Consider the following 13,283-nt stretch of genomic DNA (forward strand, 5'->3'; position numbering starts at 1 on the left):
CAGGGCTAAACAATTTAGAGTATACTGTGAAGCAAAAGACTTCTGAAAGAGCTGGAAAGCCATGGTCAGCCACTCATCCTCCCCACCTTTATTAGTGGTATCAACAGGGATTTGTAGGAAAGTTTCCCTTAGTTCCAATTTCAAGTGTCACTAGGAAAACTGTAAGGAAAATTCTTGCAGCACCTACTGTAAACAATTCCAGATTAATACAAGAATTAACATTCCAAATCCTCACTGCTCAGCAAGATTTCCATACTTAAAGACAAAATTTATTAATTCATTTTAAGAAAAGCTCCTTTTAGAACAGATGGGCAGATATCTTTGATGAACAGATATCTTTGGCGGTGATGAAAACAAAACCTAGGCTGAGTTAACACTACTAACTGACTTTTAACACATGCAGATGATTATGCAAATATGGTTACTTGCATCTATTTGCCCAAAATAAAGATTTTTTTTTCCTAGAGGTGCAAGTTATGCCAGTTTCTCACAACTCACATTATTCCCCTTACCCTGATCACAGCAACGATACCAAGTGCACCCACGTTCACTCAGTGTGTGTACCTAAACTACCTGTGCTCTCATTAAAGACTCAGGTTTGTAATTGATCCAATATGCTTAAAACTGAGCTCTTGCTGTGTAAAGATAAGGGAAAGGCTTTTTTTTGTTGCTTGTCTTGAACTCAGCAAATCATTTAGCTGGGTGACAAGATTCAAGAGCAATTAGTTCAACTTACAGAATCTGCACAGTGTCATTTCCCTACGCAACACCTACAAGGGTTGGTTAAGAAGCTGCTCAGTCAAGCCACGTTGCTTTTGTGTGTTTTGCCTCTGATGGCTGAGATGTCAGCAATCAAGAAGAAGCATTGCTTAAGACTTGAAGCTACTGCACAGTGTACAGAACTATCTGGAGGAAACTGAAACACCAAGACTTTATTTTTTTGCTTTTCAGGACACAAAGTATAAGCAATTTTTAACGAGTACCTTTTTCTGGGTGCTTTTTCTCATGTAGATTTTAAAGGCAAGGTCAGAGCTCCACCAGTGCTCTATCATCGTTCCACCGAAACGAACAGGGAACACAAACCGCTGCTGAAATTTCACCACTGCAAGGAAGACAGAGACTTGTGAGCTCTTAGCTGGATCAATACCTGTCTTTTGAAGTGAATCAGAAACAGAGAAATCTTCAGTCTCTGCAGAGAATATGCAGGGTGAATAGAGACATAGGAAGTTCAGGAGGCAGGAGAGGAAAAGTGATGGCTCTTCTGGCAATGATGGACAAATACCCAGAGAGCATTTGCACAACTGCCAAAATAAGAGATTAGGAAAGGCTGGAAGGGGAAGAGATGTTGCTAGAACCCTCAACAAGAATCTCTCAACATTTCAACCTATTAAATTATGCTGCGAGTCAGTGGGTAATTAACTTTTTTCCTCTCTCAAAGGAGCAACAAATATTCAAAATTAATTGAATACTAATAGACTTTCTTGTGGAGATAATCACTCCTCCGATATACACATGATCATCTAATTATGCATTACTTAGTAGCATCAAGCCCAAATTAAACTGTTCTTTATTTTCTAAGGCCAGGAAATAGCAGGAAGGCAGTTTTGGCTCACTTTGAATAAAGACGGAGTCAAAAGCTGAGATGCAAGAATAATCACAGGTTCAGGAAAAAATATTATCTGCAAGAAAAGACTGAACGGATTGGTGCTTAGTCTGGAAAAGAGAAGTACAATAACAGTGATCAAGTAGTATGCTTTCCTTGTTCACAGTGAATAAAATAAGTATTCTTATGATGACAAAAATTCAGGTTAGATATAAGGAAAGCTTCCTGACAGGAAGGGCAGCGCTTTTGTAGCTTGCCCGGGGAGGCTAAGGAATCACTCTCATTCAGGATCTTGAACAAATGAGATAAGCAGCTCTCAGGAAAGATGAGGAGACTTTGGATTGCCTAGATGGCTTCTTCAAATTATTTCTGGCCTCATCGATTTTTCTAAGTTCCAAAGAGCTGGAATCTACCTACACAAGACAAAGTGCAGGAGCCTGTATTAGCCCTGTGGTACAAACAGCCAAGGTTCAGAAGTTTTGTCTGTACACAGGTGGAGAACTCAGAATTAGTTCAATAGAGAAAGATGCGAAGCCAGTGAATGACCAGATGGGGAAGGCATTTGAAAGTCACCCTGGAATTCCAGTTTCTGGGAAGACTGGGCAAAGAATGATGCTAATGCATCATTTCCTGCTCATCAAGGACAGATACGTAACCTAAAACGTTCTCAGGGATACAAGGAGGGGTAACTCAGTAAAGAGATGAACATCTACTGATTGGAGCGCAGGACTTGTTAGGGGCTTTTGGATCCAGGAGCCTCTGAGCTCTTGCATGTTACGTGACATATTTCAGTACCTGGAGAAACTAGGTATTTATTTGAGATAAAAATTTATTTAATTAATTTATTTGAGATTTTATCACCTTCAGTGCTATTGCAGAAAGGATATTGGTTTTATGTTGACATGAAGGAATGGACATACTGACCTGCTATTTTTGTCCCTAGGAAAAAAAAATGTGATTAGTTCTTGAAAGAAAAACAAAAATCACTTAGTTTCTTCTTCCCAGAGAGGAGCATTCCACTACCTGCAGTGCACAAACTCTGTTTGTGGAAGTGCCACCAATCATAATACAAAATAGAATATTTTTCATGCAGCAAAGAAAACGCTACTAATTTCTAACTGATGTCACAAGCAACAAGACTGAATACTAGAGGGGAAAAATAATGGGCTTACCACCGTCTGTGATTTTACTTGAAGCTATTCGAACTACTTCTGTGGTCACAGAGACCTGTCCTTTTTCGTTCTTGGAGGCTCCCACAGGAAAATGGTACTCAACGAAGAAGGTACTGCGAGTAAAAAAGTGAATGGGTGATCACACTCCATCTCAAGTCTATTGCACATAATGAATCTAAACATAGCAGACAAACTTTGTATTCACAATTTATTAAGTCACTCTATTATCTTAGAATTAAACTATTTTATTCTTTCAATGGGTTATGTGCAAGTCTGGTTCTCCTCTAAAAAATGCCTTTTGTTTTCAGTGTACAGCCACGTACAAAGCACATTTGTATTTGTACTTTTCCAAAATACTAGAAATAATACAGCCTGAAGTGAGACCACATCGGGGCAAACTATTCCCACCTCTACTTTTTAGAAATCTTTAGCATACAGTTTGCTGAGACGACCAGAGAAATGGGAGGACGTCAGAAGCCTGAAGAGCTTAGGTAAAACTGGAGACAAAACAGACCTCAGGAACATCTACCTCCAAGGCACAGGTAAGAAGCTGGTAATAAACAATCCCCCTTACCACTTATTAACTGATGCAGGCCTTGGAGGCTTCCCCATCAAACCTTTCTTTCTTGGGGTAATCTGGGTGCTCTCGGGAGGGATTCTCAAGCTTTCAATGATGACTCTGGCCAGGTGTATTCTCCCCAGCAAAACCAACTTGTCTACGCTCAAGGAAGCAACATGAATATCTTCTGTGTGAACATCCAGAGGAGTGAGTTGTCTAGTAGGAGAGCAGCTGCAGAGACAAAACTGAGAATCAGGTCTACACAAACATTCTTAACATGACTGTGTGAAGGGAAAATTGTAGCCTGGCAGGATGTTATTTAAAAATTGCTCTTGGATCATTAAAAAACACATTTTAATGTACCTTTTACAACAAATTTGGTGGTCTCTGTAACAGAAATCATACCATATGCAGCATCAATAATAAATATAAATAAAATAGTAGTATATATACTACTAGTAGCAGTATAAATAAAAAAAAAAAGCACGTTCCATGCTGTTGGAGTTTTGACAGATGCTTATTGCAGGTGAACTCTTCAAAAAGAAAAGCATTTTTCATGTCCTACACAACAAGAGCTGAAGAAACAGCTTGGATCCATCACTGCTGCAGAGGAACAGCAGCAGGAATTTTGTCATAATTTATAATCTCACTTACAATGTATTTCTAAGACTTGACTTGGAAATGGTTTTGTACTGATGCCTCTGGAGACATGAATTTTACTTGAATATAAAAACAGTGGCATTTGTAATAAAAGTTTTAGAAATAATTGTCTGGAGCTGTATTAGGACAAAAAAAAAATCCAAACCTTAATACTTACTGGTGTTGTACTAGTAAATCTTGATAACCAGATTTCTGAAGGATACAGTTACAAACACATAAAACAGAGAAACTTCTAATTCACTGTTGTTTACTGTAATTCTCCTGTTTGTTTGCTAGAACCCAGAATCTTCTGTACGTATGCATGCAAACTAGCAAACGAAGCATAATGCTACTGGTTCTTTTTGTAAATTACATGAAATAACCAGAAGCTTTTTTACTTATTTAAACAAAACGTGACAATATGCAATCTGTGTAAACTTTTAAAATATATTCAACATCAAAGAAATTTCATTTCAAATCTCAGAAGAGTTAGCTTTCTTTGAAAAAGCTTGATCATAACTAGAAAAAAAATTGTTTACTGTGAGGGTGGTGGTCAAATACCACAAGTGGTTGCCCAGAGAGGTTGTGGAGCCTCCACCTGCAGAGATGTTCAAAGCCTGACCAGAAATGGTCCTGGACAACCTCTCTAGTTGACCCTGCCTGAGCAGGAGGTTGAGCTGGATGATCTCAAAAAGTACATTCCAATCTTAACAACAGTGTGATTCTGTGATTAATAGAAGGGCTTTCAGGCTTTTGGTTTGCATTTAAGTTACGTGACATTTGCTCCTTTGTGGCATGTGCGGTTTCATAATTAGTTGATAAGCCGAAAGTGTATCTGACTACAAACAAAACCAAAAATGAACTTTGTTCCTCACCCAAGTTAGGGGAAAGTCAAAGCACAAGAGAAAAAGAGTAATCTTGATCCCAGAATATTCTGCAGTTTTATTGGTTATGTGTTAGGGAACAAAAAAAAATATTTAGCTAAGGTCAGAATGGAAGAAATTTATTACAACTGATATAGAAGAGAACACAGAGCAGCAGTGAAACATGCTCTGCTGCTGTGATCTCTGTTCCTGTGAAGTGGATTCATGTTTTACACACTTAGAAATGCTACACAAAGACAGATCACAGGATGTGAGCTGTTCATATCTGGTACATACACAAGGCCACAGGACTGTACACAGCTGGTCTGGAGTCTGCTTTCTCCAGCACAAGGACTAATTTATGGTGAAGGTTACAAAGTGACCACTGTTCCAAAAGACAGGGTGAGAGCTCAAAAGACTCGCTCACACCTTAGCATTTCTATTTTAACAGTTCAAAATATTATTAGGCTCACTGCGTTTTTGTCAAACTCACAATTTTCACTAATTACACCTCTTTAAAACAGTTTCTGTAACCACACAGCTACCCCTGGGTTCTATCATTCGCACAAATGCTATGAAAATTCCCCACCAAAATGATTATTCAGTAAATTGTGTGATAATGACAGAGCATGGTAACACAGTTATAGCATTAGCATAGCATAACATCCTTGCCAACAGCAGCTTACAATAAGCAAGATGCTGCTAAAGGAGTCACAATGATTTACCTGAGCTTAATTTCTGTCACTTTCTGATCCTGATCAAAGGCACTAGAATCCTTCTGGGGATTCGCAGAATCAGCTTTCTTCACAGTTTTTGTCTTGCCTGTTTCTTTGGGAGGGTTAACGTCTTCATCACTGAGGAAATCACTTAAACTGGAGTCTGATTTCTGAAATGGAAATAATGCACGCAAAATAAGAAGTCAGCTATTGTCAAAAAGGGATACAAAAAGAAAAATACAACCCACAGCTTATGGATTGCATAATTTGAAACAAATAATATTGTCATTTTTTTTTTCACAGACGTATAAAAAACAAGGTTTTGTGGACAGCCTAAGTCCTCACGATTTCCAAATTCAACACCTGACGTTTTAGTCTTTATAGTATTAATATTATTAATATTACTAATTTTAAGCAACATTCTTACAAGTTTCTGTACGATACTTTATTAAACTTTACTACTACTGATTTTTTTAATTTATTTGTGATACAGGCTCCTGATTTTCTTTCCCCTTAGGGACTGCATCTTAAGCACCTTCCTTTTGCTTTGCACTTACAGGAGCCGTGTAAAAAAGACTCTCTAGCAGACTCTGGTCGTAGTGGGGGTCATTGAGCTCGCTGTCATACACCTCGCTCCCAATGGACAGAGAATCCCAAAGGGAACCTGTCTGATCCCAGAAATGCACAGGAGATAAGTCAGCACTGTGGACACAAGAGAAAAAAAAAAAAAACATAGCTTAGCATTGCAACTTCTGCAGTCCATTTCATACAAATTCTGGCAATACTGGCTATTTTATACTGGATTTGTGCTACACTGCCTCTGGAAACAGCCAAACTATGATTGCCCAGCTAATAGTCCTTGCAATACCATCTCTGGACCTATCTGAAATAAAAAAAACATGTGAATACGTGCACATAGAACCACAGAACAGTTGGAGTTGGAAGGGACCTCTGGAGATCATCTAGTCCAACCCGCTGCTCAAAGCTAGAGCATGGAAATTGGGAAATTGTCCAGTTGGGTTTTGAATATCTGCTACCTTGGAGACTCCACAGCCCCTTTGGGCAACCTGTTCCAGTGCTTGATGACCCTCATTGTGAAAGGTATCTGAAAACAGCTACCTATAATACTAATTCACAAGCTCTGTACACCTTTTGGGTCTCTTTAAGCTCTCAGTAATTCTTAAGAATAATAAAAAATAAACACAAACTGTGTTTCAGTACATAAATAAAACTATCTTTAAAGCATGGTTAGAGCAAATTGAGTTTTGTTTGGTTTCTAGTTTTTGGTTTCTAAGTGTTTTCTATCTGTGCTATAAGTTCAAAACCATTTTATGACCTGCAAACTCTTCACTGTTACCCAGCAATCGCAGAGAAAAAATAAGTGCAGGGAACAGGACGTAGGAACTGAAATTCTGAACCACATCTGACACAGAAGTCATATGCCTCCTACCCCTGTTTGGAATAGAGACAATGTAAGTATTGATTATACTCTTGCTACTCTTCACAAAATAAGAGAGCAAAGTCAACTTAATACTTGGAAAAAGATTAAAAATAACTAATAGTCCTCTCTATTTTTAATTTACAGACTAAGTTCTTCAAAGAAACACTGTATTTACTTCCATTTCAATATTTTAGGACACAACAGTTACAACTTTTAAGTAACTTAAATTTTATCAAAGATTGTGATTAATCTTCCTGTCTTCTTTAGAGCAAGGGACTTTGAGCCACCGAGGTTGTCATATATTAAAGCTGAGTGCAAGCTGATAAAGAAATGTGGAGAATATGAAGGTCAAAAGGCATTTTTCAGTGTAAAGTGGACAAAAAAGGGCAATTCTACAGTAATCTTCAGTGTGTTACACTCACTTGCCCAGCAGTAACTGTATTGCTCTCTCCTCAGAGTTGAGGTCCAATTGCTGACTTGTGATGTCAGATGTGAAGGGATGGGGATCTTCAGGAGCAGGCACAAAATGCGAGTTCAAGATGTTTGGGCTCCTGGTTAACAAGCACAGAGAGCAGTAAAAGGAAAAATAAAGGTATTAAATCTTTCTGGCACACTCAGGATATCAGTCACAAACAGGGTAAAGAGCAAAGGTTTTTCCAATTCAATTTTCCTTCTCCAATTTGTAGCTTAACCTCCAGGTACACAAAAACTTCCTACAACCCTGCAGTCTGCTGCCAGTCACGTTTCTCATTCAAAAATCTTACACTTTGCAATGTGTCAAGATGGCCCAATCCTGCAGTTTAAACACAGTTACTGCAAGGAAGAGGCTTGAGAAAGTCAAGATGTTTATAAGTGACACTCTGTGAATTTTTCCTGTAGAGTCCAACAAATCATCTATTTTTTTTTTTAATGAATAGTTTGAGCAAAAGCACCAGGACTTCTTTTCTTACAGACAGTGAGGTCTTCAGTGTATGGTGAATGTTAACTTGTGTAATTGTTCTGATTAATTCATCGCACAGGAAGCACGTATGCACATGTACACTTCAAAAGATGAACTGAGAGCCACCGATAATTTTTATATATTTCACCAAGTGTCTTTCACATGATAGTGACTTTTGATCCAGTGCTGATCTGGAGAGAAAATGGCAATGCCAAAACCGCAAAAAAGTGGAGAAAAACTAACTTTATGTTTTCATTTCCACTGCATTTTTTAATTAGATGTTTTTAATATCAAAAGGTCTTTAAAAAGTGTAAACACAGTGTTACTACTATTTACTACAATCACATATGAGTGATTTGAATTGTATTTGCAACAGCAGTTATGGCTATTAAAGAATGACTCAATTTTCTGGCTTACAGTGGAACAAAAAGCAATTATTCACCTCATTCCAAAAGTAAGAATTTAACGTTTATCTTGCAAAAATGTGCACTTGTCTTAATGCTTCTAAATTTCACTTTCACTGGAGTGAGAATATTTACTAAATCTACTACAAAACAAAAAATTGGAGTTAGAAGCTGAAAAGGAATACTCATTTTTACTCATCTGCTAGTAAATATATAATATATACATATAAGTATATAAATATATCTAAATATATACAATATATATAATATATAAATGAATGATGACTGCTAATTCTGAGAACACAGGTATAGATGCAAATATTCATGGATATTTTGGCACCAATAGAAGCAAACTAGAATATACAAAAGCACTCACTTTATGTCACTAATTACTTATATTTCTTTGAAAACCTGTTCTCTGTGAGCAAGTAACATTTAATTTGCTATGTTCTTTATCATACTCCTACTGTTTACCAACGTTTGATATTTCATTATGAAATAATTCTGTACTATATATAAAAACAGTGCAAAACAGAATTATTTAAATCAAGGCTTACTACACAACGATTAAAATCAGTTTACAAAATGGAAACTTTTCCTGATGAAGACATTAATTTCCCATTTGACTGAGAATGCTAAAATACATCACGTGAATCTCAGTATTTCAAGTTTTCCTGGTAAGGCCTCAAAATTAACGTTTTGGAGCTAAATCTCACTTTCCCCTTCCCAAGCTTACTTTGCTGCTGCTTTGAAACCATCCGTCTCCACAAAAGGAGGCACTTCACTCAGTTCAATCTCCATGTCCGGGCTGGACTTCATTGCAGAAACAACCATGGCATCGCGGAGTTTATTGCCTTGATCCAGAAGAGCTGAGAAATAAGTGGAAGGATGAAACCTCAGCATTCAAATGCAGTTTAAAAGCTGTGTGTAAACACAGTAAACATGCTGGATACAGTCACAGACCTTCTATTTTATACTACTATAAAGAGATCTTGACATAATAGAGGTTCAGTGCATGCCATACACCATAAAGCATAGCTGGGAGTGACAGCAATCCTCTGGCAGTCTCCCACTCACAGCTGTACAAATAACTCATCTGCACACACAAGGCAGGCATTAGAAGGGTGTTAATTAAGAAACAGGAGCAAGATTAATTTATGGAAAAGTAGCCTGTCACCTTAGGATGCCTCATCAGCAGTGTAATTTAAAGTCTTCTCAATAAATAGATAAAATATAAAAACTCCAAAGACCAAAGACTACACATATGGAAACTTGCTCATTTGAATCCAGTCCATGATTGAAAAGGGATGCTAATTAATTAGCAGGCGATGGAAAAGAAACCATTTTCCATCAGAAAATGGCAGAGAAACCCTCCCAATCCCTGTTTGAGCAGGAGTGGCACCTTTGATGGCCATCTCAGAAGATATGGCAATGACTAAACAGGCTGCGAAGCTGAACCTCCTTTTCCTTTATCCCTCCAGGTCAGGGCTCAGGCACGTTAAAATATTTTTTTTTTTTTAAGTAAACATTTTTTGTTACCCTTTTCTGTTTGAGGTAATACAGCATGAGCATGCAAGAGTCACTTTTCCTTAAATCTCTCTCTGCCAGCTGCATACAAACCTGAGAGCAGGTCCTTTGTAGCTGGGTTATGCAAAGAGAACACCCGTGTGTTTGCTCTGGGAGGCACGTCGGGATCAGTGTTGGTGGGAAATGACACTTGCTGCTTTAAAGGATTCGCTTTTAAATGTTCATCTGGCAAAATCAGACGGTGGTGGGAAGCAGGAGAGATGTCTTTTATGTTTTCAGAGTTCTCTTGAAAGAATAAATGGTCCTTTCCTCTATTGAAAAAGAAAACAGTATTTGATCCATTTGAAGTGGAGCAGTGAAAGGATTCAAACCTCTTCAAATTCTCCCCAGCGCTGCAGCTGCTTCCCTTTTGTACCCACTCCAACAAGAAATGTGCCATCTCATTTTACTGACTCCTCATTTCCCACTCATCCCATCAGCCAGACTGACTCAAGCTGTAAATAAAGGACTCGTGGCACCTCAACTAGCATAGATGGAACTAAGTCATTGCAGGATGCAATTTTATACCAGATGAGAAACTGTCCCTGGAGGCTCTTAAATGCTGAACGTTCTGGAGTTCATAAAAGGTGTGTTCAAAGAAAATCAACTCTTCCACAATCCATAAGTGTATCGTCACTGATTTAAGAGAAGTGTGAAGTGCAAAGTGAGGCAGAATTTTGTTATGGCAAAGATAAAATACCTGGGAGTTGTGGCTCTGCTACTGTCAGCAGGCTCCTGGCCAGCAGCAGGGATCCGTGTGTGCTTAGGTTGCGGTGACGGAGCAAGAAACTGGGGCTTGCTGCTTCCCTGAGCAGGAGCGGTACCCAACCTTCCATCTGGGGCTGGGACAGAGCTGCCGGTGTCACAGGTTTCTGACAGAGGTTCGAGAACCAGTGAAACCTGAAAAATAGAATGTGAAAATAGCATTTTGTCTATTTCTTAACTAAGTGCAGCACATACTCTGTTGAATTTCACTATTCATGATAGGGAAAGCTCTCACTTTTTCACACAAAGCGATATTTGTATCATTCAGCTGTGTAACATCTTGAAACCCGGACATATCTACAGCTATTTATTTCACATTCCACGTTTCCAAACCACGGGCAACTGTCTTTCAGCATAAATTAGCCAGCGCCAGGGCTGCAGACCAGAACTGCATCTTCTTTTCTCCAGATTTCCAAATATTTTACAAATATCAGCCCTGTGAGGCTCTAGAGAAACATCAGAACTATCTAGAGAAACTATCCAGAACTATTTACTTTTAAATCCACCATTAAAAACTCATCCTTGCTGTAGGGTCCATACATTGTCTTACTGAAATTGAACTACCAATGCTTCATCCTTCTAAGGGAAACGGTGTCAACATCATTAATACTCATTTTTTATTTCCTACCTTAATCTGTAAATGTTTTAGGGCAGGGGGCAGGTCTGTAGGGTGTATACACAGCACAACCAGGTCCTGATATCTGATTATTCTGCATTATAGCATTATATAGGACAACAAAAATGGGAGCAAAGACTACCTGCAGCTCTCCCAGTTTCTCAGATGTCGGTGAAAGTATGGTGAAAAAGCCTCCGATCGGGTGGCTGGGAGAGAGCTGGGGCAGTTCGGTGATCTGCACTCTGCCAAGCGGAAGGTGGTCGGGTTTGGTCATCACCTCGAGGCCAAGCACGCCCATATCTGCAAAAATCAGGAGGAGTTTCACTTCAGTGACACGGCAAGGCCACGATTAAACGCGACTGAAAGCTGTCGGGTAAAATGAACGAGATGCTGGAGGTTAACATAAAGCTGTATCAGAAAATTGGGAAATTGGATCACAGAATCAGTCAGATTGGAAAAGATCACTGAGATAATCCAGCCCAACCTTTATCTAGTCCTAAAGTCCACCAGTAACCATGTCGCCAAGCTCTATATCTAAACGTCTCTTGAAGACCTGCAGGGATGGTGTCTCACCCACTTCCCTGGACACCCTGTTTCAATTCCTCACAACCCTTCTAGTAAAGAAATTTCTCCCAAAATCCAACCCAAACCTCCCCTGGCACAACTTGAGGCCATTTCCCCTTGTCTTATCACTCAGTGCTTGGGAGAAGAACCCGATCCTCTCTCACTACAACCAACCAAGGCAATCATAGAGCACAACACGGTCTCCCTTGAGCCTCCTTCTCTCCAGACCAAACAACCCCAGCTCCCTCGGCTGCTCCTCAAAAAGCCCTGTTCCCTAGATCCTTCAGCAGCTCCATTCTCTGGGCACGAAGTTCTTCGGGCATTAGACAGCAGGTAAAGCACTGCCCTGGTAACAGCACAAGCTCATTTGAATGTCTTTGTATTCTTCACAGTCTTAGAAATTAAAATGCATAATTAACGTGGGAAATATGCTACTAACAGCCGCCTGACCTCGAAATGACAGGCGGCGGCAGTGTTTTGGAGACCCGCCCAAACCTCAACCGCCAGCAGGATGGCTGCCAGCCCCCAGGGCGACAACAAAACCTTCCTGATCCAGAATCCCAGAGCCATTAGGATTGGAAAAGCCCTCCAAAATCATCAGGTCCAACCACCAATGTCCCCACCAAGCCCTGTCCCCAAGCACCACGTCCAAGCTCTCCTTGAACACCCCCAGGGACGGGGACTCCCCCACCTCCCTGGGCAACCCGTCCCAAGGCCTGACCGCTCTTGCTGAGCAGAAATGTCTCCTCATTGCCAACCTGAGCCTCCCCTGGCACAACTCGAGGCCGTTCCCTCTGCTCCTGGCCCTGCTTCCCTGTGAGCAGAGGCCGCCCCCCAGCTCCCCACCCCTTCCTTTCAGGCAATTGCAGAGAGCAATAAGCTCTGCCCTGAGCCTCCTCTTCTCCAGCCCAAACCCCCCCAGGTCCCTCAGCCGCTCCTCACAGGACCTGTACCCCAAACCCCTCGCACCCCTTCCCTGGACACCCTCCAGGACCTCCATGCTCACCCGTCAGATAGGCAGCGAGCTGCCGGGGCCCACAGCGGACAGCAAAGCGGCTGCTGGCCGCCCCCTGCCCCCCGGGCCCCCCGACCTTCAGGACGGTGCCTCCCGAGGTCTCTCCCCACCACCTGAGGCGGACGAGGGCCGCGCCGGGGGGCGCGGGGCCTGCCCACAGCAGCGGGCCCAGCGTACAGCGGAGGAAGCAGCGCGTCGGGCCCCGCACCAGCGGCGGCAGGCTGGTGGAAGCGGCCACCTCACCGGGGCGACCCTCGGAGCCCCCCCGGGCCCCAGCGGCCGCCCCCCGCCGCCTCCGGGATCCCCCCGGGGCCAGGCCCGAGGCCTGCGGCCTCCGCGGCCCCATGGAGCCGCTGCCTAGCAACGGCGGCTTCCGGGACTACATCTCCCGTCGCGCCCCGCGCTCCCGTTGCCCCCTGT

General features: G+C 41.3%; 1 protein-coding gene across 1 annotated transcript in view; it reads right to left on the minus strand.

The window, feature by feature from the left end:
* Positions 1 to 13,209, minus strand: part of C2CD3 (C2 domain containing 3 centriole elongation regulator) — a 48,919-nt gene extending 35,710 nt beyond the window's left edge. The window contains exons 1-11 of the mRNA XM_032201538.1: positions 12,855 to 13,209; positions 11,427 to 11,584; positions 10,604 to 10,803; positions 9,958 to 10,175; positions 9,074 to 9,206; positions 7,416 to 7,544; positions 6,110 to 6,254; positions 5,562 to 5,722; positions 3,350 to 3,565; positions 2,776 to 2,888; positions 984 to 1,102 (exon numbers count right to left, since the gene is read on the minus strand). Of these exons, the coding sequence (XP_032057429.1) occupies positions 984 to 1,102; positions 2,776 to 2,888; positions 3,350 to 3,565; positions 5,562 to 5,722; positions 6,110 to 6,254; positions 7,416 to 7,544; positions 9,074 to 9,206; positions 9,958 to 10,175; positions 10,604 to 10,803; positions 11,427 to 11,584; positions 12,855 to 13,209 (1,947 nt within the window). The remainder of the gene's footprint in view (positions 1 to 983; positions 1,103 to 2,775; positions 2,889 to 3,349; positions 3,566 to 5,561; positions 5,723 to 6,109; positions 6,255 to 7,415; positions 7,545 to 9,073; positions 9,207 to 9,957; positions 10,176 to 10,603; positions 10,804 to 11,426; positions 11,585 to 12,854) is intronic.
* Positions 13,210 to 13,283: the final 74 nt, after the last annotated feature.

Source organism: Aythya fuligula, chromosome 1 (genome assembly GCF_009819795.1).
Source record: "Aythya fuligula isolate bAytFul2 chromosome 1, bAytFul2.pri, whole genome shotgun sequence".
In the NCBI taxonomy this organism is placed as follows: Eukaryota; Metazoa; Chordata; class Aves; order Anseriformes; family Anatidae; genus Aythya; species Aythya fuligula.